This window comes from Corylus avellana, chromosome ca6 (assembly GCF_901000735.1).
Source record: "Corylus avellana chromosome ca6, CavTom2PMs-1.0".
Classification (NCBI taxonomy): domain Eukaryota; kingdom Viridiplantae; phylum Streptophyta; class Magnoliopsida; order Fagales; family Betulaceae; genus Corylus; species Corylus avellana.
Genome location: NC_081546.1, coordinates 23249756 through 23275488, shown reverse-complemented (window position 1 = coordinate 23275488; position 25733 = coordinate 23249756). Strand labels below are relative to the sequence as shown.

The 25733-nt window shown below is 36.3% G+C and overlaps 2 protein-coding genes and 2 non-coding genes across 5 annotated transcripts; 1 reads left to right on the top strand and 3 right to left on the bottom strand.

Moving 5' to 3' along the window:
- Nucleotides 1-7058: 7058 nt before the first annotated feature.
- On the top strand, nt 7059-12950 carry LOC132184805 (ERAD-associated E3 ubiquitin-protein ligase component HRD3A). Its single transcript, XM_059598573.1, has 6 exons — nt 7059-7689; nt 7969-8460; nt 9851-10066; nt 11398-11721; nt 11844-12086; nt 12304-12950. Exons 1-6 carry the CDS (start codon nt 7123-7125, stop codon nt 12523-12525), a joined length of 2064 nt encoding a protein of 687 aa, XP_059454556.1. The 5' UTR covers nt 7059-7122; the 3' UTR covers nt 12526-12950.
- Nucleotides 12951-14985: 2035 nt separating this feature from the next.
- LOC132184507 (protection of telomeres protein 1a-like) lies at nt 14986-25172 on the bottom strand. Of its 2 annotated transcripts, none has more exons than XM_059598159.1 (10): nt 24958-25172; nt 23500-23636; nt 22544-22733; nt 21834-21898; nt 21541-21629; nt 20686-20967; nt 20530-20603; nt 20357-20415; nt 16363-16515; nt 14986-15429 (listed from the first exon to the last, which is right to left on the bottom strand). In XM_059598159.1, exons 1-10 carry the CDS (start codon nt 25079-25081, stop codon nt 15235-15237), a joined length of 1368 nt encoding a protein of 455 aa, XP_059454142.1. In that variant the 5' UTR covers nt 25082-25172; the 3' UTR covers nt 14986-15234. The 2 variants fall into 2 exon arrangements, with proteins under 2 accessions (XP_059454142.1, XP_059454143.1); XM_059598160.1 differs by lacking the exon at nt 24958-25172 and adding an exon at nt 24355-24423.
- LOC132185986 (small nucleolar RNA snoR113) lies at nt 24337-24436 on the bottom strand. Its single transcript, XR_009440671.1, has one exon. It is a non-coding gene; the product is annotated as a small nucleolar RNA snoR113 (small nucleolar RNA).
- LOC132185987 (small nucleolar RNA snoR113) lies at nt 24603-24702 on the bottom strand. The gene has a single exon (XR_009440672.1). It is a non-coding gene; the product is annotated as a small nucleolar RNA snoR113 (small nucleolar RNA).
- Nucleotides 25173-25733: the final 561 nt, after the last annotated feature.

Sequence of the window (25733 nt, the reverse complement as noted above, 5' to 3'; positions counted from 1 at the left end):
ATATGAACTAGAATATTATCATACTAATGCTATGAACATAATAGTTTATATTTGAAAATTTTTGGTTTGTGTATAATATCACTTAATTTTAAATAATGTTTATTTATTTAATTCTTGATATATTTTTGTATAGATAATGTCAAATCTTACAAAACTTGAGTTTGTCGCTCTTGACGTTTCTGGCAAAAATTACTTATCTTGGATCCTTGATGCTGAAATCCATCTTGAAGCTATGAATCTTGGAAATACTATTAAGGAAGATAATCAAGCATCCCAGCAGGATCGCGCTAAAGCAATGATTTTTCTTCGCCATCATCTGCATGAAGAATTAAAAATTGAGTACCTTACAGTAAAGGATCCCTTGACCTTGTGGAATAATTTAAGGGAGAGATACAAGCACCAGAAGACAGTTATCCTCCCAAAAGCTCGCTATGATTGGATGCACCTGAGGTTGCAAGATTTTAAGAGTGTCAGTGACTATAACTCTGCACTCTTTAAAATCAGCTCACAATTAAAATTGTGTGGAGAAAAAGTCACTGATGTGGATTTGTTAGAAAAAACATATACCACATTTCATGCCTCGAATGTGCTCCTGCAGCAGCAATATCGAGAGCGTAATTTCACAAGATATTCTGAACTGATATCTTGTCTTCTAGTGGCTAAGCAAAACAACGAGCTATTAATGAAAAATCATAAATCTCGTCCAACGGGTTCTACACCATTTCCTGAAGCAAATGGAACCTCATTTCATGGTAATAAAGGAAACCGTGGTCGTGGACGTGGACGTGGTAGAAAAAATTATAGAAGTCAAGGGGAACGTACTCATAATTCTTACAAAAGAAATACCTCATACCACCAAAAGTGGAACCACACTGAGGCAAAACAAAATGAAAACAAAGGTTTACAGAATAAACCTACAAAGAACTATGAAGATAAATGTTACAGGTGTGGTATGAAAAGACATTGGTCGCGTACCTGTCGTACGCCTAAACATCTGGTAGATCTATATCAAGCCTCCATAAAAGAAAAGGGGATTGAAATGAATTTTGCTAATCACAATAATCCTGAAGATTCTCCAATTTTTCTTGATACTCTAAATGGAGAGGGTAGCACTCATCTTGATGTTTCTGATTTCTTTGTAGACTCTAACACAAATACTGATCTTCTGATTGGTGATGAATATGTCTACAACAATTAATATGTTTTCTTTATGTCTTAATTATAGTATGTTTACATTGTCAAATTTCATTGTATTTTGTTATTTTCTTTTTGATTAATGAAATTTTAATATATATTTTGTTTATATATAGAGGTATGGGTCATATTGATGGAATGATTAATTTCAAGATGATTGGTGAAGATTTGTGTCTAGCAGACAGTTGTACAACGCACACAATTCTTAGAGATAAGAAATATTTTCAATACTTGATATTAAACAAAGCTAGTGTCAATACAATATCAGGTTCATCAAACCTAATCGAAGGCTCTGGAAGAGCGAATATCATATTGCCAAAAGGAACAAAATTTTGTATTGATGATGCTTTGTATTCATCTAAATCTAGAAGAAATTTAATCAGTTTTAAGGATATTCGTCTAAATGGTTATCATGTTGAAACCACTAATGAAGGTAGTGATGAATATCTTTATATTATTTCAACAATTTCGGGCCAGAAGCTCATATTGGAAAAACTGTCTGCTTTCTCTTCCGGGTCGTATTATACAACAATAAGAACAATTGAATCACATGTTGTAATGCACCAGAAGTGCTCTAATCCAAAGATGTTTATGCTTTGGCATGATCATCTTGGACATCCGGGAACAATTATGATGCGTCGAATAATTGAGAACTCTCATGGGCATCTCTTAAAGAACCAGAAGATTCTTTTACCAAGTGATTATCCTTGTGCTGCATGTTCTCAAGGTAAACTTGTTATCAAACCATTCCCTTCTAAGATAATTGTTGAATCTCCATCATTTTTACAAAGGATTCAAAGGGATATATGTGGGCCGATTCACCCTCCATGTGGGCCATTTAGATATTTTATGGTTTTAATAGATGCATCATCTAGGTGGTCACACGTTTGCTTGCTTTCTACTCGTAATGTTGCATTTGCTAGACTTCTTTCTCAAATAATTAGATTACGAGCACAATTTCCTGATTATCCAATTCAATCTATTCGGATGGATAATGCGGGTGAATTTACATCTCAAGCATTTTATGATTATTGCATGTCAATTGGAATTAATGTTGAACATCCTGTTGCTCATACTCATACTCAAAATGGTTTAGCTGAATCGTTTATTAAACGACTTCAGTTAATTGCTCGACCTTTGCTTATGAAAACAAAATTACCTGTTTCTGCTTGGGGACATGTGATAAGTGCCAAATATTGCATATTTGGACCCCTTTATTTACATTAGTTAATCCTTTAGCTGTGTCGTTATTTAATATTTTGTGTTAGTTTTGTGTTTTTAGTGTTTTGTAGGTCATTGAAGAAAAACTGCAGCTTTAAAGGGAAAAATGCGAAGTTTGGAAGAAAGCATACTTTGAGAAGACCTAGATGATGTGGTTAAGTCTAACCAAATCCAAGAAAAGGTTAAATCAGATTAAAGTTCAGATTGGATAAGATTTCGGATCGGATTCAAATTCAGATTCTGCATACGTCTTAGTATTTTGACCATAACTCTCCGCTCAAATATCGGATTGAAGTGATTCAAACGGAATTGGAAAGCTAGCTCAAAATAATACAATTTGTTGTGAAATAGGATTTTCGTAATTCTGAGATTTTCTATGCGAAAATCGCCCCGCAATTAAAGGACACAAATCTGGACGAATCATATTCCGATTTCAGACTTCTATTTTAACTGGGAGACAGATCTCCAAATTATCTAGGTTTACTTGGGCTTCTAGGACTTCCCTAAGCCTATAAATAGACTTCTTTGCATTCAAGAATATATACACAATCCCAGAGAGCAAAATTATTTTGTTTAGTTTTTCTTTAGGTTTAGGTTTAGGTTTAGGTTTAGATTTTATTTTTATGTGGAGCTAAATTCCCAACTAAGATTGGGGATGAAGCCTCACCGATGAAGAATATCAATACTTTTATGTAAGTTTTTATTATTCTGATTTTATTGGGTTTTATATTTCAATTGTTTTACTTCTAATCAATTGTATGGAGTGATTCTTGGATATCTCTTGTGATTCAAGGATACATTTGATGATTTGAGATAATTTCATATGATTGATTGCTTAGCTTTTAACTCATAAAAATTGGATATCCCTTGTGATTTGTTCTACGGATACATCTGGTGTTTCAATTGAATTTGGATTCCTTTTGTGATTTGGTCAATGAATGGATACATGGGATGGTTTTGATTAATTCTTTGAAGTATAGTAAAACATATCTATGATTTAATTTGTGAGAACTTCGGATTAATATTGATGAACATAAAGTATGTTGTTATGATTTGGTGAGTGTGAATTCTCAAACCTTAGTACCTTTATCCTTAGATTTACTTATTTTATTTAGTTTATGTTTATCCTTTAATTTTCAAAAAAAAATCAAAACCCTTTTGGAACTAGATTAGGATTTAATTAGTTTAGATATAAATTGCTCTTTCAAAAATACAATTCTCTGTGGGATCGACCTCGCACTTGCAATCCATTAAACTACAATCGATTCGTGCACTTGCGAGTTAAATAAATTTGCACAACAACATGCAATATTACACGCTGCATCATTAGTTCGGATCAGACCAACAGCTTACCAAAAATATTCCCCTTTGCAACTTGCATTTGGTCAACCACCAAATATTTTTCATTTTCGTATTTTTGGTTGTGCTGTATATGTTCCAATTGCGTCACCTCAACGCACTAAGATGGGACCTCAACGTAGACTTGAAATTTATGTTGGTTTTGATTCTCCTTCTATCATTAGATATCTTGAGCCTTTAACTGGTGATGTTTTTAAAGCACGTTTTGAAGATTGTCATTTTAATGAAAACATATTCCCATCACTAGGGAAAGAAAAGTCGTTGCCAGAAGCACGACAAGAAATCACTTGGAATAATTTGACGTTATCTCATTTTGATCCTCGTACAAATCAATGTGAACTAGAAGTTCAGAAGATCATTCATTTGCAGAGTATTGCAAATCAATTGCCAGATGCATTTACTGACAACAAGAAAATAATTAAGTCTCACATTCCAGCTGCTAATACTCCAGCGAAGATAGAAGTCCCTGTAGGACAATTAATTAATACAGCAGCAAATGAGTCTAAGGCGCGCCTGAAGCGTGGAAGACCTATTGGTGCAAAGGATAAGATTCCCCGGAAGAGAAAAGCACAAGGAAATGAAATCGGCGCTCCTGAAGAGGCCTTACCCACAAAACAGGCAACGAAAATTGATCCATCCAAACTTTCTGTACAAAATTCTCCTGGAAAGGAATCCCCCGAAGAGGAACCTCTTGAAGAGGAATCTCCTGAAGAGTTACCTCCTGAAGAGGAACAGGTACCTGAAAATAATGAGATCTCAATAAATTATGTAAGTACAGGAGAAATATTGGATAGAAACAAAATTGTTGTCGACAACATATTTTCATTTAAAGTTGCATTTGACATTACCAGAAGTAATGATGATATTGAACCACAAACCGTCGAAGAATGTCGACGTAGAAATGATTGGCCAATGTGGAAGGAAGCAATTCAGGCAGAATTGAACTCACTAGCAAAACGTTAAGTATTTGGACCTGTAGTCCAAACACCTGAAGGTGTATCGCCTGTTGGATACAAGTGGGTATTTGTACGAAAACGAAATGAGAAAAATGAAATTGTGAGATACAAAGCAAGACTTGTTGCACAAGGTTTCCTGCAGAAACCTGGTATTGATTATGAAGAAACATATTCCCCTGTAGTGGATGCAATTACATTTAGATTTTTGATTAGCTTAGTAGTTACAGAAAGTTTGGATATGCGTTTAATGGATGTGGTTACAGCATATTTATATGGATCACTTGATAATGATATATACATGAAAATCCCTGAAGGATATAAAATGCCTGAAGCATATAATTCGAAATCCCGAAGTATTTATTCTATCAAGCTACAAAGTTCTTTATATGGGTTAAAGCAATCCAGACGCATGTGGTACAATCGTCTTAGTGAATATCTATTGAAAGAAGGATTTGAGAATAATCCAATTTGTCCATGCGTTTTCATTAAGAAATCAGAATCCGGATTTGCTATCATTGCAGTTTATGTAGATGATTTAAATCTTGTTGGGACTCCAGAAGAGCTCATAAAAACTGCCACATATTTAAAAAATGAGTTTGAGATGAAAGATCTTGGAAAGACAAAATTTTGCCTTGGTTTACAAATTGAACATTTTCCAAATAGAATTCTTGTTCATCAGTCAACATACACAAAAAAAGTCCTGAAGCACTTTTACATGGAGAAAGCTCATCCTTTGAGCACTCCAATGGTTGTTCAGTCACTTGATGTGAAAAAAGATCATTTTCGCCCTCGAGAAGATGACGAAGAAATTCTTGGTCCTGAAGTACCATATCTTAGTGCAATTGGTGCTTTGATGTATCTTGCAAATTGCACACGACCTGATATAGCATTTTCAGTTAATTTATTAGCAAGATACAGCTCTGCACCAACTCGAAGGCATTGGAATGGGGTCAAACATGTTCTACGTTATCTTCGTGGAACAGTTGACATGGGATTATTTTATTCAAAAGGTTCAAATTCACAATTAATTGGATATGCAGATGCGGGTTTTCTTTCTGATCCGCATAAAGGTAGATCTCAAACAGGATATCTATTTACAAGTGGAAGTACTGCTATTTCATGGAGATCTGTCAAGCAAACACTTGTTGCTACTTCTTCAAATCACTCAGAGATTGTTGCAATTCATGAAGCAAGTCGGGAATGCATATGGCTAAGATCAGTAATTCAACACATTCGAGAAAAGTGCGGTTTATCCACAATCAAAGATAGCCCGACAATATTATATGAAGATAATGCTGCTTGTATCACACAGATCAGAGGAGGATATATTAAGGGTGATAGAACCAAACACATTTCACCAAAGTTCTTTTATACACATGAGCTCCAGAAGAGTGGTGATATTGATGTTAAACAGATACGATCAAGTGACAATTTGGCAGATTTATTTACCAAAGCATTACCAACTGCAACATTTAAGAAGTTGGTGAATAACATTGGAATGCGCCGACTGAAGGATCTTTCATCATAAACAATTGAAGCTCTTCATGCTAATGAGGGGGAGTAAAATGATTATGCTGATTGTACTCTTTTTCCTTCGCTAAGGTTTTTCCCACTGGGTTTTCCTTTGCAAGGTTTTAATGAGGCAATCTTAAAGCATACGAAGGCACACAAGAATATTGTACTCTTTTTCCTTCGCCACAGGTTTTTTCCCACTGGGTTTTCCTTGGCAAGGTTTTAACGAGGCATATTCTTAGTGTATGGTCATCCAAGGGGGAGTGTTATGAATGCATTCATGCATTTGGTGGATGACCATTTAGTTCCATCTCTTGGAATTCTACACATTCATGTCATCTTTTAGAATTCCTATAACATCCATGTAATAAATTGATTAACCCTTTTGTTTCATATTCCCCATTTCATATTCCTTAACCTCTCATTATGATTTCATGCCTATAAAATGGAGTATTGAGTTGTATGTAAATCACACAATAATAGAGAAGAATAATACATAGTTCCTGAAGAACTAGTTTCATATATTGCAATCTTTTATCTTATCTTGTTATTTTCTTTAATTTTACAACATTATATAATTTTTAAAATTTTTACATATCAACATTTTATTTAGAAATAATAAATAAAACTTTTTGGAAGAATTTTCCTTTGATTGGGACGGTTTTGGCTGCTTTTGACTTAGATAGTTGAGACGGCCACTGCCGGCGTCTGCCACCATGGCACGATCTGATTGGCCGAGTGAGCACAATCGACGTGGCAGCCAAACATATATATTTATAATTTATAATTTTATATCATACACCATCGTCCCCAGAATTTCACTGTTCTTCAAACTAACCAAACCCATTTCTTCTTCTTCTTCTTCTTCAGCGTCAAAACGATGCGTATCGCAACCCTGAAGCTCTCACTCTCTCTCCTCATTGTCTCTCTCTATCCTCTCTCCCTCACCGCTCGCCCCTTCGTCCTCATTCTCTCCCAGGACGACATCAAAGAGACCGCGATCTCTTCGGATGACTCGCCCGATTCGACTCACCCTGACTCGCCCGAGTGGGACGAGTTCGGCGAATCCGACTCACCGCACAAGTCCGAGGACGAGCTCAACCCCGGCTCATGGCGCCCGATCTTGGAGCCCGGCGTGGCCACTCCAGCCGCCGGCTCGGCCGATCCTGGCGCCGAGCTCGAGGTGCGGTACAGCTCGTGCGTGTCTAAGATGGTCGCGGCGGCGAGTTCGGGCGACGCGCGGGTGATGGAGGAGGCGGCCGCGGAGATCGAGGCCGCGGCGAGTGAGGGCCATGCGCACGCGAGGTCGGTGTTAGGGTTTCTGTACGGGATGGGGATGATGAGGGAGACGAACAAGGCCAAGGCTTTTCTGTACCATCACTTTGCTGCCGAGGGAGGTAACGCCGAGTCCAAGATGGCCCTCGCATATACCTACTCGCGCCAAGATGTGAGTGGTCCTTACCCTTAGAAATTTGGAATTGAGTAGTTGAAATGACAATTTGATTCTTTGATGCATGAAAACCCTAGGGTTTAGGAACTATGCTCTGTTTGGTTGCTGGGAAAAGCTAGGACCTAAACTTAACTGTTTCTAATGCAATTAAATTTAACTCCTAATTATTGTTGAGGAAGATTTTCTCCTGTGAAGTTTGTAGCTTAGGAATGTTGAAGTTCTTATAGTAAGAGTATTCTAATGATGAACGAATTGATTTATCTTGATTATTTGCAGATGCATGATAAAGCGGTTAAACTTTACGCAGAGTTAGCAGAAGTAGCTGTAAACAGTTTCTTGATCTCGAAAGATTCACCCGTGATTGAACCGGTACGTATCCACAATGGAGCCGAGGAGAATAAGGAGGCCCTGAGGAAGTCACGAGGGGAGGATGACGAGGACTTCCAGATTTTAGAATATCAGGCCCTGAAAGGAAATGCAGCAGCCATGTATAAGATTGGGCTGTTTTACTACTTTGGGCTGAGAGGATTGAGGCGTGATCATGTCAAGGCAATGTCGTGGTTTATGAAGGCTGTGGACAAGGGAGAGCCAAGGTCAATGGAACTTCTTGGTGAGATATATGCTCGGGGAGCTGGGGTTGAGAGGAACTACACAAAAGCGCTTGAATGGCTTACCCTTGCGTCCAAACAGCTACTTTTTTCAGCTTATAATGGGATGGGGTATTTGTATGTCAAAGGCTATGGAGTAGACAAGAAGAATTACACCAAAGTAAGATTATCTTGGTTTGCTGCATATTTATATGCTGAACCTTTACTTATTTATCTATACAATGGATTATGGACTGACTTGCTTAACCTGACCTACCCATTAAGCCCTTTTTTCTCTACTTTGTTATGCCTTCCTCTTTGTTGGCATGTTTCTCTTCAGTACTCTTTTTCTTTTTCTTTATTTGCTTTTTTATCTGAACGGTATTATTTAGTGTATGTTACTGCCCTCAATTCTTCTCATTGTGGTAATCAGTTACCTCCATTTTCATCAATTAAATGAAAAGCAGAACTACTGAGAGAATCTGATTTTGAATCTAATGTGTTTAATTTTCCGCCTTATCAGGAGAGTTCAAATTACCATATTGTTAATGCTAGCATGAAACCGTTTATTCTGCCTTTACAGATAAGAAATGATAGTCTCTTCTTTATCTTCATCAGATTAATTAGTGTCACTGTAGTTGAGCTGGGAGAACACATGCTGCACCTTTGTTTTACTAATACTTCATAACTTGTCATTTAAAAAGACAAAAAAGAAAAGGTAAAAGAAAGAAGGTGCAGCCTTTTTTAATTTGTGCCACAATGCTCGGAAGGGCATTGATTGTTGGAAAGTTCACATAGTTGAATTGATTTGTCAATAAAGATGAAGATACAATTGAAGTCCACTATGAAGAGCTACATCGAAGGGGTAGCCAGTATCTGTCAATCTGTGACTTGACATGCATTTGAGTTAGGGGAATGGACATGGCATCCAATAGCTGGCTTGGAAAAACTTGGATTCACGAGAAGAAATTTGAGCAGTATAAATTTAGCGTAGAATATTGGCCTCTTGGCCTTTTGGGTAATGGAATCTGCATTTCTGTTGACCAATTGAGGGCTGAGATTAGGGTGGGCCACAACATTGAGAATCTTAACTACATCTTTGAGCAAGCCAGTGTGATTTCTTATTATATTTGATCTAATTACCCATGGTGTGGTCATCTCTTCCCACATTAATGGTCAAAAAAGTTCTGCTGTTCGCCTCTTTTAACTAATATGTAGGCCTTTTCATTTCTTTCCTTCCTCCAATAAATATAGCATGTCATGTGTTTCTTTTTGCCCAATTATTCTGAAATGCTTAACTGTGTTATTGGTTCACCTGAATGGAGAGTGTGTACATTTGGATTTTCTTGCCTTTTTTAATTTTGTTTTGAAGTTAGTCTTTGGCTTTCTCTAAACTTTCATCTGCTGTGGGGAAACTGTAATATTACTACTACTCCAGTATTTTCTTACTTTGTCATTACTTGACCAGTATTTAATTTCTTTGTCCTCTCCTCCATGTTCTCAAGTTGTTTTAGGTCTATTGATAGGCTAATTTCAGAGTATACCTGACAAACTAATCCATCCCATGACAGGCAAAAGAGTACTTTGAGAAGGCCGCTACTAATGAAGATGCTGGTGGCCGTTATAACCTAGGAGTAATGTATCTAAAAGGAATTGGGGTAAAGAGGGATGTGAAGTTAGCATGTAACTATTTTATACTGGCTGCTAATGCGGGTCAACCAAAGGCATTCTACCAGCTGGCAAAGATGTTCCATACTGGCGTGGGGCTTAAGAAGAACCTTCCTATGGTAAATTGAGTTTGACTATGTTATTTTCTCTTCATTGTGTATATGTTTCGCCAAGTTAATATTTTATGTACATTGCAACCAAGCTTTCCTTTTCCTTTTCCTTTTATTTTTTATTTTATTATTTTTTTTTTTTAATTGTTTTGACAATTATCTCTCAGGTCAGTATTTTTTGCTCAGTAACCTCATGCTTGTGTTAGGATTAGTTGTTTGTTGTATCATGATCATACAGATAGTAAATACAGAATTCCATAACTGGCATTAGAACTGAAATATTATTTATATTATTAGAATTTAGAAGGCCGTGACATTGATTATATAAAAATATTCAACAATTTTTAGGGTTATTTTCTTCTTGTTATGAAAATGCGTCTTATTTTCTTTCCTCTTTAAGATAATAATAATTAATAGGTTGGCATTTTTTTGCACCCGGGGGGTGGGGTTGTGGGGAGTGGGGGAGTGAGGTTTATGTTATTGGTCTGCTGGAATAAAAATGTTAGCAAGAATTTGGGAAAACATAAAATTTACCCAGAAGAAAAGTGAAACACTAAATGTCTACCATAGTCGTCATCCTTAAAAAAATTGCTCTCTATAACAGCTGAGGAAAGTTACATTGAAGAACATATAAAGAGCATTAATTACAAATTTATTTAAGAATGTTCATATTATATATGCAGTTGGTCAGGTTCAGGATTCTGATACTGACCCAATTTGTTGGATTTGGACAAAGGGGTGAATGAGCGCGCGTGGGGGTTGGGGTTGGGGTAAGGGTCAGTGCTTCCTTTGGTTGAAAGGAATTGAGAGGTATCCCAAGCATTGTTGATGGGTAAGCTGAGTGTTGCTTGGCTGTCGACTACAGTAGAGTTGGTCCGATTGTCAGAGTTGAAAATTTAACCATGTCTGTATGATTAAACATTAATACTGTTTCAAATAGCATGATCAAGTTATTTTGCATGTTATATTGTGCGAGTAACTAGTGAGCTTAAATTGATAATGGTTAGAGAAACTGATTTCTTGGTGTAATTTTCATTAATATGTTTCTTTCTCTGGTGGCAAGATATTGACTTCTTTTGACCAATTATTTTGACAAATGCTGTGTGTCCCCAAGGACAAAATTGAAAATTCTGCTTTCACCAATGTATTTGGGTTCATTAATGCACAAACGCCCTTTTATTTCCCTTAAGTAGTTAAGTTCAACAATTGTTTTAGAATCTTCTTGAGAATTAGAATTGATATTTGAATTGCATGTAAATTTCTAGTAGTTATTATCATGATTGTTAAGATGCCTAACACTTAATATCAATCGATCAATAGTTGAGTTTGTTTTATTTCAGGCAACTGCATTATACAAATTAGTTGCAGAACGGGGGCCGTGGAGTTCCTTGTCTAGATGGGCGCTTGAATCATACTTAAAAGGTGATGTGGGTAAGGCATTCCTCTTGTATGCAAGGATGGCTGAGCTAGGCTATGAGGTAGCACAGAGTAATGCTGCATGGATACTCGACAAATATGGGGAACGTAGCATGTGTATGGGAGAGTCTGAGTTTTGTACTGATGCAGAAAGGCATCAGCGTGCACATTCTTTGTGGTGGCAGGCTTCAGAGCAGGGTAATGAACATGCCGCTTTGCTCATTGGGGATGCATATTACTATGGTCGGGTACGTGTCTCAAGATGAAATAGGCCTCTGGGTGCTCAAGGTTCAGGATTATGATTTAAGACATGTACTCGGATCTCCCACTCCGTGATTTCCTTATCCTTTTATCTTTTCTCTGTTCGTAGGGTACTGAGAGGGATTATCAACGTGCAGCAAAGGCTTACATGCATGCCAAATCCCAATCCAATGCACAAGCCATGTTCAACCTAGGATACATGCATGAGCATGGCCAAGGACTTCCATTTGATCTCCATCTTGCCAAGCGTTACTACGATCAAGCCCTTTCAATTGATTCTGCAGCAAAATTGCCTGTCACACTTGCCCTTGCAAGCTTGTGGATACGAAAGAACTATGCCAACAGTTTCCTGGTGAGTTTACTTGTCTGGTTTATTCCAATCCTAAGAGATTGATAATGTTTAGAACTCTCTTTTGAGCTAAATTAGTTCTCACTTGTATTTTTGGGATAACTTGAAATTTCTAATTTGTGCTTGATGTCGATGATTATGAAAATTAATTGAAAAACTGAATTCAGCCATTCTTCTTTTTTGAGACTGAATTGAGGGGTTTGTTTTGTGTATAATCTAGGTCGATTTGATTGATTCATTGCCTGAAGTCTATCCAAAAGTAGAAGCATGGGTGGAGGATGTGCTCTTGGAGGAAGGAAATGCAACCATACTCACCCTTTTTGTTTGCCTCCTTACCGTCCTTTATCTTCGTGAGCGGCATCGTAGGCATGCTGCTCCTGCCGCTGGTGAGGTGGCTGTGCCGCACAACCCTAACGAGCATGGTGCACCTGTACCTAATTAATTTATGTCACTGGTGGTTTTCCCAAACTACAAGGCTAATTTGCTACGTTTGAGAAAGAAAGGTTTTTTCTGCGACATGTACAGGTATATGTTATAGGGCACATTGTACCATAGGGTCTTAAAACCATGCATCTTACATAGATTGATTTATTACATGCCAACTTCTGTTGTGGGAGGTACAATTTACAACTGAGTTTGACCCCTTTTCGTTTTCTTTTTCTTTTTTGGTCGAATCGGTTTGCATCAAAGGAGAGCACAAAATCCTTATTTTCATTCACATTATGTTGTAAGATCCAGTTATGGATTGTGCACACAAATGAAGTTTTTGAAACTTCTTTGTTAATTCATTTTTGCCCCTACTGCCTGTGAGGGGCATGGCGTCAAATCTTCATTGTTATGAGATATTGGGTGGGCTTTCTTTGTCAATGTACACCTTGTCTTTCTACATTGGATGGAACTACATGTAAAGGACGTAATCAAGCTAAGTATCGGTAACCGGATTGAGGTTTCCTGTAATTCAAAGAATCGGGGCTGTTCATTCAAAATGAACGTCTTGAATTGAATTGAGCCATGTTAGCAATAACTGCCCTCTAATTAGCATGAGCTGTCTTTAAGAGGTAGTTCAATTGGTTAAGACCACACTTAATAAAACGAAAATCACTAGCTTGAATTCTCCTCTTCCCTCTTGTGCGGACATGTCATAAAAAAAAAAAAAATATATATAAAAAAAAATAGCATGAGCCCTTGTAGGCCAAAAATCATGACATGAATTCCAGATTTTGTGATACAATACATAGAAATAAAAGTTGGGAAGAATCAAGAGATAGAACTCTGAATGAAAGTGTATCTTCATATGGTTTCTCTGGTTTGAGCATTCAGAATCAGCAAGAAAAATATTTTTGAGTTTTATCCTTATTTTATTATAGTATTAGAAGTTTGTTGTTTCCTGCTGTGATGGTAAATGAAGACAATAGCAGCAACTACTATGGCGGCAAAGATCGTGGAGTGTAAGCCTTTTACGTAGCTATTCATATGCTCGAAGACAACGACCAGTAGAATGATGAGAATTGGAAGCTGTTTTCAAGAGATTTGATGGCAACAAGCATGAAAAGTATAACGGTAGACACAACTCCATGATTAGTGATTAAAATAGATTTACTAACTTTCAATCGAAACCTCCATATTGAAGGTTTTCTTAATTGGCTTGATCAAGTAAAACGTTTTTTGTCCAGAAGAAAAGAAAATTAAATTAATCACATGTAAATTCAAGGGAGAAGCATCCACTTGGTGGGAATAGATGCATAGTAATAGAAGGCAACAAGGAAGGAAGTTTGGTTGACATGATCATTTCTTCTACGTTCAAGTGGCTCATTTGTTTGATGACCGGCTGAAAAATTGTTTGAAAATATGGTAATAAGAAGAAAAACAATCTAGATTTACTAGCTGATGACATAGAGCACTTATATTTGCTTGATGACAATCAAAGTCTTATCTCTTCACTTTCACTGACGACGAAAAGTACACCTTATCAATTTGATGAAGGATGAAGAACATGCAAGAAGCTTGGTGGACTCATTGCAAAAAGCAAATCCGCCAAAAGTAATAGAGAATCTGTCAGCTTATAGATAAAGCCTACGAGAAACATGATGAGACCTGACAAATAAATTCTCAAATTCTCTCATCTTTACTAAAAAAGGTAAGAGAATAAAAATTAAAGGATTTAAACCTTAATCTTGTCCTTTAGGTTAAAGCCATACAAAGCTATAAATTATAGTTAAAATGACTAGGACTAGTATTGTAAGCACTTACCTAAGTTTCTTGTTACCTCCTCTAGTCAACATTCTCTTTTCTGCCGACCATTTTCACTCTACATTGCCTTTTAACTAATAATCTTGAATGTCCCTATATCCTTTTTCCTTATTCAATTAAAAAAAAAAAAAAAGCCTAATAATCTTGAATGTTATACACCTTTTAAGAGAAAGGGGGTTTAATAGGGAGGCAGATTATGATGTGATCCTACCAGTTTATTGAATTGTTAATAATGCAGGGCATTTTCTGTAATTCCATTTTTTTTTTATTTTTTTGGCTTGTTAATTATTGTGACTGTCTTTGTGCTTAAGTCACCATAACGTAACGTAAGAATAGCATAGTCTATTATTAGCTGTTAAGAAAGTATAAATAACAGATCACCAGCCTTTGTAATCAGTTTTTGACTCATTGTAAAAAAATTTCAATACCAATAACGGAGCCTTGGAATAAATTGTTCTTTCTATAAACCCTAGATCTCTCTTTTCTTCTTGAATCTGAAAGCCTAGACTCCCTGAATTACCATCTTGCCCATACTTGGTGCTCACTTTAATCATGGGTGCATTGGCAATAACGTAAAATAGACAGTATTTCAGCCTCAATTAAAAACGCAGAGATCAAATATCTTGGACTAAAAGAAACAATTACTAACAAATGATGAAAAAAAAAAAAACCTAACATTACAAGATAACTCTGTACAAATAAGCAAATATTTACAGCCCGCCATCTAGAATTAGTCTATTTACAGCCTGCCATCTAGAATTAGTCACGCATGAAGACTCCCTTAATTTATATGCACTCTAATACTTTATATACAACAATTCTAAGGTCGGTAGCAGTTACGCGCTTCGTGCAAGGAAAAACATAGCAGCAACAAACAAGATCTTCATGCTTGTCAGACTCCTTACTCCAGCTTAGTGCCAAAGATTCGATACTGTCTACTTCCCCAAGCTTCATTTTTAGAGAGGTAATATGATTTAAGGCAAAATTGTGCCCATGGTGGAGTTCTTGGAGCATTATCACTCACAGCTACCCCAAGTAATTTGTTCATCTTAAGTCTCAATACATCAGTAGAGGGATAACCATCAAAAAATTTCTCCTATCATGGATGAAGACGACACAAATCAAATAGAATCCAGCCATGCAAAAGCAGCATAGATGAAAGAAAGTAGCATATGAAACTGGTTGATTTTAATGCACTGTTGAACTCTAATCAACTTGGTAAGCATATGAATTAAGGATTACCATGTGGAAGATTTTGAATATATGACTCACTTAAAAGTAGTTGGCAACATGTAGTCTTGTTATATATGGTCTATTAGTACGTGTTCTATCGTCAGATATAATTGGGTTTAAGACTAGTACTTTCCGATCTACGGGCTCTATATGTGGTCAGCAGTAGCCCAAAAAACAACCGTTTATCAATAATACAACTCTGTTGTTAAGGGGAAATCTCAAGTTGCCTTAAAAAACGTTTAAATTTAATCCGAAACTCAACCCTGCTAAGCAGGAAATAAAGAAGCAAGAGGGAGAAATTATTTAATTTGTTTAAAAGAGACACCAACCTCATGTTAAAGCAAAAATACGAGGGCAAATGGATGGGAAGTTAAGAAGTCAAGAGAAACATAGGGACATTTCACAAGGAAGTTTTTTATTTTATTATTATTATTTTTTTTTTAATAAGTAATGTAGTATATATCAAAAAAGCGCAAAGCGCCTCTAAGTACACAATAATGTATACAAAGGAACCCAACCGAACACCCTAACAAACCAAAAACCCAGAAAAACCCAATCAAACCAAATACCCAACCACAATGGTACACAAGAGACCCAACCAAATACCCAAGAAAAGCCCTAGTGCATCTCAGGTGGAAACCTAGTGCACCTCAGGGGGGAAATGAAAAGGCATTTTTCGACCCCAAAAAGGCATTTCACAAGGAAGTTTAACAACTAACTATGGCGAAATAACAGGGACATCGAATAAGGAAATTTTAGATCAGATTACATGAAGTTGGTTGTTGAAATGTCTTACCCCATCTTCACCATACAAAAGAGCATGGATTCTGGTAGTTGGATCCTCTAGGGTCAGCCTGATCCTGTAAGTCCCAAGTGGAGAGCGGAGGTCCTCAGCCTGCCATGGAAGTGCTGCAACTACTCGAGCTACACACTTGAATTTAGCTGTTACCTGTAATGAAAGTGAGAATCACTAGGAATTATTACAAAAACATAATCATAAAAAAAGTGTTGATCTCTGTAGGGCTCTAGGATTGAAATTCTAACAAAAGAAATGTGAAAGTGACAAAAGGGCGCAAGCTTACCAAAAAAAAAAACATTATTGTTCTAAACATTGCCATGTTAGATTTATTAAAGCTCTCAGTATAGGCTTTGAGGCGGTTTCCGGGCTAAAGATTAATCGGGCCAAGTCTGTTTTGGTCCCAGTCGGAGATTCAGTTGAGACGGATGAGCTGGCCGGCGTCTTGGGTTGTGGCACTAGCTCGCTTCCCTTGAAGTATTTGGGTCTTCCGTTAGGGGCTTCCTTCAAGCAGTTGGCTGTTTGGGATGATATGGTGGAGAAAATTGCTAGAAGGTTGGCCTCGTGGAAGCGTTCTTATTTGTCCAAGGGGGCGAGGCTCACTCTCATCAAGAGTACCTTATCCAACTTGCCCACCTATCTTCTGTCCCTGTTTCCCATCCCTATATCCGTGGCGAACCGTATTGAGAAGATTCAACGGGATTTTTTATGGGGAGGTTTCAAGGATGAACCCAAATTCCATTTGGTCAGTTGGCACGAGGTTTGCTCTCCGATTTCTGAGGGAGGTCTAGGGATTCGGAGCTTGCGCCTTTTCAACCAAGCCCTCTTGGGGAAATGGTTATGGAGATTTGCAAATGAAGAAGAAGCTTGGTGGAGAAGTATCTTGGTGGCTAAGTATGGGGTGGTTTGGGGTGGTTGGCGTTCAAATGTTCCTCGTGGAACGCATGGGGTGGGGCTATGGAAATTCATTTGTGGGGTTTGGAGGTCGTTTCGGTGCCACTTCAGATTAGTTCCCGGTTTGGGGGGGAAGGTCAAATTTTGGGAGGATTGTTGGTGTGGCGAGACGCCCCTCAAAGAGGCTTTTCCGGGCCTTTTTATTATAGCCCGCAACAAGGATGCCTCCATTGCGGATATTCGGGAGTGTGTAAATGGGATGGTGCACTGGAACGTTACTTTTACCCGTAGTATCCATGATTGGGAGGAGTTGGCCTTAGCCTCTTTCTTCTCACTCTTGTATTCGTCTTCGATCCGGGGGGAAGGGGTTGACCGTATGTGGTGGATTCCTTCAAGGAAAGGGAAGTTTGAGGTCCGCACTTTCTACAAGAGGCTTGCCCTTAAGGAGCCTAATCAGTTCCCTTGGAGAAGGATTTGGCGTACTAAGGCTCCTTTGCGAGTGGCGTTTTTTGCTTGGTCGGCCGCTCTTCGGAAATCTCTCACTCTGGATAATGTTCGGAAGAGAGGTATTGTTGTGGTTAATCGTTGTTGCATGTGTGAGGTGGATGGGGAGTCTGTGGACCATCTCTTCCTTCATTGTGGGGTCGCGCGCAAGTTGTGGGAGGTCATCTTCTCTCGCTTTAACTTGAGTTGGGTTATGCCTAGAAGCGTCATGGAGATGTTTGCCAGTTGGTGGGCGGGAGGTAGATCTAGTAGTGCGGTGGTTTGGAAGATGGCTCCCTTGTGTCTTCTATGGTGTCTTTGGAAGGAAAGGAATGCGAGATGCTTCGAGGATTTGTCGAGGAACCTAGAGGATCTTATTCATTTCTTTTTGTACACTTTATTCACATGGACAGCAGGATGGCTTGCTCCTTTAGTGATTGATTTTCCTGATTTTCTCTTTTTGTTCTCTTCTTCTTTCTCCCCTACTTAGTCGCTCCTTTGTATACTTCCTGTGTACTAGGGTTGCGCCCCTCTGCGCTCTTAATGCATTATTACTTATCAAAAAAAACATTGCCATGTAATGAAAGCACTTACTTGAAGCAACACCAGCAGCATAAAAGTCATGGTTTTAATTCAATTGTAATGCAAACAAATGCTAAGAAATAAATATTTGGACATTGATAGACATGTCATTCAATGTAGAAAGCTGTTTGTTATAAGGAGCTTCCACCATAATAAAAAATATGATACAAAAATTGGTCATAAGCTAAGGAATAATGCATCTTCACACTCATGCCACGCCAACTAACATAGTGTGTTTTAAGTGGCTTACAATAACCACTTTAAATAAAATTAAATTAAATTAAATTTTTTTAAAAAAAAGTGTAAGTCTCTTGAAACAAATCATGTCAGCCGGTATGAGATGGATGTGATAAATGAGAGTAAGTGTAGCTTTAGTCTAAGCTAAAACCTAAAGAAAATTCCTTCATAAGGCACCAAGAAAAAACACACACGGGCACACAATAGCACAATGGCCTCATTTTTTATAATATGTAGAACAAATAGGACTCCCACGTTTACAGACCTATTAGAAAATGGACAATTCTTTAACACCTAAAAATTCACAAAAAGTATATATATAATTAAAAAATAAATAAAAAAATTGATAAATGCAGAATCAGTCCTTATAGTTGACCTAAATTACAAATTATTTCATGTGGTATAAAAAATAATTCAAAGGTCCTCGAGATAGGCCAAAATAACAATTTAGTTCATGCAGTCAAATTTCGTCAAAACACTTAACGGATTCTATTTGTGTGCCACGTTAGCACCAATACAATGTTAACACATGTCACTCTTAATAAAAAATATAAAAATATTAAATATATAAAAATAAAAAACTTAAAAATTTGTTTTTTATTTTTTATTTTTTTTTTAAATAGAGGGTTGGTTGCCGAAGCCACCCACTTTGGGAGGGGGCGGCCAGGGAGCCACCCCCAGAGGTGGTAGGGGATCGTTGTATTAGAGCAATGCAAAAGCATCTATAAATCCTTTTCCAATACCAATTCTCAATCCACTACGCAGTCTCAATCCACTACGTGGTCTTAGGTAATCTTCCTCCCATTCTCTTTCGCATTGTCACAATGTACAATTTTGGTATCTAACACCCTAATTTCCTATATTTTTATGGCTATTCATTGTCAGAACCTTTTGCAACCTTAGGCATCTAAGAATCTCTAGAATGGTCTAATTTTCTATTTTATTTTATTTTACGGAGCTTTCAAAAAGAAAATTGATTTCAAAATAAACTAGAAGAATTTGATAGGTGTATTCAAAACTTTAGTTTTTAGTTTGATTAGAAAGGAAAGGTTATTGGCAAAGATTTTGGTTATTTCCATAGTCTTTGATGCGTAGTTGATATTAGCTCCTCTTAATGGTTGTGGAAACGACGAAATTATCTTTGGTAATATGATTGTTGAACTAGAAATTATGCAGACTAATCTTTTATGGGTTGCTGTGTAGATTTCAAATTGCCACTCCCCTCTTATTATTATTATTTTTAAAAAAAAAATTACTTTTTTTAGATTTATGTATTTATATATTTAATATATTTATATTTTTTTTTTATTAAGAGTGATAGGAGATGGCGTGGTACACTAACAAAATCCGTTAAGTGTTTAGACGAAATTTGACTATAGGGATTAAATTGTTATTTTGGCCTACCTCAAGGACTTCTGAATTATTTTATACCACAGGGAGTGATTTGTAATTAGATCAACCACATGGATTGATTTTTCATTTATCCCAAAAAAAAAAAGAACCTTCACAATTCCTGCAAACTCTTCATATGCCGACACACAAATGTTAAAAAGAAAAAAGGTGTACAAAAATCAGTAAATGGAATGTGCTTCCCAGCTCCGGAATTCAGGGGAAGCATACATGTGCTCTATTGTAGAAATGGAAAAAGTGAAATTCTCCAAACTTTAAAAGAGATAAGAAAAAAGAGATTACCCATCATAAAGAGAATAGGCATCAAAATAACCAGAGTTTGTTTAGATGTTACATCTGGATTCATAAAAAATAAAATAAAATACAATGGGGAAGAGATATATGATACCTCTGAGTAGGTAAGAACATCCATTAATGTGACAAACGGCACATCGTCATAATCTACCTCTGCAAGGGGAAAAGGACATACACCGTCAAAAACTTCCAGAAAACAAAGTTGATATTGGATAGGACCTTGAATCACATAATTAATGAATGAGAAACCCAAAACAAAAGTGAAACCTGTAATACGTGACCAAGGGAAGCACCAGTATGGAATACATCCCCTTTCTGATGATAACCGCTCATTGTATAACCTGACACAAATAATTATAAGCCGCATTTTCTTAAAAAAAAACGTTTGTGCAATATACCAATGTGTCAATCCAAAGCAACAACCTTTGGCGCACTGATATGAGCTGGTCGTCATTTGGTGTATAGCGAAGCTTCGTAAAAGATGTCAATATACCAAGCCAGAATCCTGACTTCACTTCACACAGTACATTCACAAATTTTACCCATTTTCCAGAATGTAGCAAGTGGAGGTACTGGTTTTGCATGCCTTGGTCAAAAATGACCCTCAAGATGGTTCCAACAGCAGGAAAAGTACATAACAGATCTCTTTGCAAGGCCACGGGTTCCAATTGTAAAGGAACCGGGTTACTCAGATCATCTTCTAACCTGTGGTTTATGGTTAAAAACCTTCAGATTAATCTTTATAAAACTAGGAGTTTAATACCATTTATCCAAACATATATATGAATTAATTTCACACCTAGAAGATATTATGAAATAAACAAACATGTGCAATGAAGACGAAATGAGATCACTTGTAAATCACATATCTAAAGCACAAATCTACTCCTGGCCATTATTAGTGAAATGTTTTTTTTTTTTTGATAAGTGGCCATTATTGGTGAAATGTTATCCCCTTATACACAAGATAAAGAAGACAATTCATTGAAATCTCAAACTAGAAATGGACACACATAGTGATGGTCCTACATCATACTATTTCATACAGACTGAATTAAGATTTAGAGGTCACACAAATAAAGAAAAACCCCATAGGTGTTGATGTAAAGAGATATCCGCTGCATACGTTGAATTAACTTTCTGTTTTCATCTTCAAACTGTAAAAAGTTATGGAGTACCATATAGAATTATACTAAATAATTCAGTTCAATTGCAATCCATTTGCTTCATAATCAGAGAAATTGAGTATAATGATTGACAAAATACTGATCAACTCACTTTGTAGGAAGACTTATTGGCGGAGCATCCGTTCCATCCCAAAGAAACACCATCCACTCATCTTTAGCAACCTCACAGATATGAACTATCTAAGGCACAATACATTAAAAGGATGCAAAATTATCAGTACTTTAGGAAGCTGAAAAAAGAATGTCAAAGAGCATTGACCAAGTTAGACCCTAATAAATCTTCAACTACAAAAAATAATGAACAAATAACTAAATAAAGAATAAACTGTGGTAATCATTTTCATTGACATGCAGAAATTACACCTGAAAAAATTGTTGAATTACCTTGCATGCCAAATCAATGCGGTCTCCTTCCTTGATCTCCCTCAAAAATGAGAAGTTACTCAACCCTACAAAGCAGATGCGTAGTTCAAAGCTTTGCATTAGGTTGAAATGCATAGTTAAACTCCCGCAACATAACAGAAAGGAGGGTACAGACATGTTAAGTAGAAAGGAAAAAAATATGATGAAACCCCCCTTTGCTTTACCCGATTTTAATTTTTAGATCCTAGTTTCAAATTTAGTAAATTTAGGACCCAACTTACAATTGTTTTGAAATGAAGACCTCTGTAAATTTTTCCATAAAATAAATAACAAAAATGATATGAAAATGCAAGGATTTGAGTAAGGGAAATTGTGATACCACAGAATGTCAAGTCCCACAATGGATGGGTGGATTGCTCACATTGAGCAAATGAATTATAAATGTGCTACATGGGTAGCAAGTCCTACATTGGTTCATTACTAAGTGAGATTGGGCTTTATAATTGATTTAGGAAGTTCCATTTGTAACTTGACAAGTCCTTTTGGAGAAATAATATAGATGTGGCTAACATTTTTCTTGGATCATTATAATGTGTATTTATTATTAAATTTCCCCTACCTATACCTTTATAACATATTAAGACAATTTGACCATGACTTTAAGGAGATAGTATAAATACAAGGGATGAATGCACTGCTGATAATATCAATGGATTTATTTTTAAAAATACCTTCATCAAGCTGAAAATCAACCAACCATTTTCGCAGCCCTTCTATGAACTTCTTGTCTAGGTCTCTTGGGCGAAATTTGGAAGAAACTTGATAAGGAAGGAAGTCTTTGCCATCTTTCCCTTCATATAAAGCAAAAGAAGAAAACCTCTTGTTGAAAACAACATTCACTTCACCACAATGAGTTTTCATCTGTTAAACAAGCTGCCCAAACTTTTAGCACGCTTCACAATGCTAATTTCATCGAATATGAGGAAAATAAGACCCCTAAAAATCCTATAGCAATATAGATGACGAAGTCATTTTAAACTATAAATTAGTGAATATTCACAACATCTTGACTCCATTTGTTTCAGAGGTAAGTTTTTATGCTGAACATATATACCATACAAAAAGCATATTACAGGTGTAAAGAGTATACTATCATAAGCTCATTCAAGATAAATGGCTGAGGAAAAAAAAAGACGCATGAGGAACTTCCACCTTGTTTCAATATAAGATATCCATCGACAACTTTGGAAGGCTTTAATTCCCGGAACATTTTTTACCCATAAAACCAAGTGGACATAGAACGTGCAGCATTTTGAAGCTATCTGCAAGGCCAAATATCCATCATTTCCTAAGACAAAATTACAGTAAGCCAGAAATTTTAAGCTCTCCACTCTTTCTAATTCTTTTCCTTTCTTCTTCCTCTTTTTTTCTCTATGCTGTTTCATCTATTAAAAGCCCATAAACCTTGTCAGAGCCAGCTGTTTTTCTCCCATTTATGATTATTAAATATCAACTAATCAAAAGCAGAACATATAAAAATACAGACCCTGGGCACGTCTAATAATTTAAATAACCAGAGAACTTCGAAGAAAGAGAAATTGACAAATTGCCTGTATATGAATAGTATATAAAAAGAAACGGCCCAGAAAGTATAAATCATATTTTGGAGTTCAAAATCACAACGTACCACAACATGAGAAAGCTGAATTATATCCCCAGCTGACACAACATGGGGAAGCTTTTCCATACTTTCAGCAAAAATATTAACTGAAATCCCAGGTTTTGGATGTGATTCATCAACTATTTTTAGTGTACAAATCCAATCTGCATACAAATCATAATTCTTGGTAAGAGTACTAAAATAAAAGAATATTTGCAGAAATATAACCTGAAAAGAACACTAAAGATCAACCCAAGCACAGAAGGTAAGTTACTTTTCAAAAAACTGATTCCAAAGTGACATGATTATAAAAGTAGGCATATGTTGAAAGTGCAAACTGACTTTAGAATTCAGTAAATCAAAAGGAAATGTTAAGCCATGCAGTTGAGAATCAACCAGATTCCATAGGTTATAAGCACCACCCAATCAACATGCACTGCAATGAGCAAGAATTCATTGCTTTTTCCACAAATAATTATTTTCCTCATAGATCAAAAACTGGAGAACATTTTTTAATGTCAAGATTTGAATAAGGATCTGAAGCAAAAATATACTATAATGGCAATGAGATGACTCTAAAAATGCTCATGGTCGATCAACCATTCTCATTGAGTAATTTTCTATAATTGTGACAAGAAATGAGTTTTGAAAGACAGAAATTTAACCGATATAGGGTGTTCCAAATCTTTCAGTTCTGAGAAAATAATCCTTATGCATCTAGAATTTCCACAAGTAATTGACTGAATTTGTTTTTTTGATAAAGAAAAAATGGTGAAAAAGTTAAACATCTTCCAAATATATACACCCAGAAAATGAAAAAATAAAAAAGATAAAAAGCATTTTTCATTTCCAACGTTTTATGAAATGGCTCAGAACGTGTACCTTACAGCACTTTTCATCACCCTACTACCAACCAACAAAACTGATAGCAGCCGTTTGTCCGGCCTTTGTTTCATCATTGCCAGCAAAAATTTCCAATTCATCCAATGTCACTTTTTTTTTTTTTCCATTTAAACTAAAATGCAAATAAATTTAATGACATAGAAACGTAAAATAAATACACCCAGAAAATGGGAAAAAAATTAAAAATAAAAAGGATAAAGCATCTTTCATTTCCAACATTTTATGAAATGGCTCAGAACGTGTACCTTACAGCACTTTTCATCACCCTACTACCAACCAACCAAACTGATAGCAGCCGTGAGTCCGGCCTTTGTTTCATCATCACCATAAAAAAATTACCCATTCATCCAATGTCACTTTTTTCTTTCCATATAAACTAAAATGCAAAGAAATTTAATGACATAGAAACGTAAAATAAAACATGGACCTTATACTTCAGATAAAAATAAATTAGCACAGCAGCACAAATTTCAGACTCGAGACAGACGAACAATCATGATAATTTCCAGGAAATGTAAAGTGCGTATTAGAAGCTCTTCCGAAAATCCCAAGGAAAAAGAAAATGAGAGAGAGAGAGAGTACCAGTGCCCCTGGTTTTCTTTGGTACACCGAACTCGATGATGACTCCGATGAGGTTCACCTTCTGATTGACGGCAGCAATGGCGTCCCTTATCTGAAGGAACTTGTAGTCATCGCTATCCCCCATTTCTCTCTCACTCTCTCTCTGTGTTTCCAAAACCCTCTTTTTATAGCGTCTATGTCAATTCTAGGGTTTTCAGCATGGCAGGGTGACTTTGCTAGGCTGTCTTGAGGGAATAGAATAGAATAATGCTATGGACCAATTTTTATCTTCTTTTTATTCACTTAAAGTTGATAAGGCTTTTAAAATTATCATTGGATCAAAATTTAAATATGATTTATTTAAAATTTAATAGTAAATTTAAAAGACACATCATCTTTAGGAAAATAAAAAAAAATAAAAAATAAATAAAGATAAAATAATGATTCCTAACATTACTCAATAGGATATTTGAAACAAAGAGTAGAGCAACAGGTTAGTGTTAAAAAAGGGCAAAATTGTTAACATTAAAATTGGGACAATCTTGTCTCTCATATTTGTACGAGAAATTAAGGTCGTTTACCTCCTATCAATCACTTATCGACTACTACTGAATTGTCAACGACTGACAATTGACTTCTGGCGGTCGGTAGGCGGAATAAAAATATTGTTTCAACATCGGTTCAATTTGGTAGGCGGTAGATTTTTTTTATTTTTTTTTTATCGATTAACTGACAATAACTTAGCTGATTTTTCAAGTGAATTTTGAATTTTATCTATAAACTTTATTTATTAACTG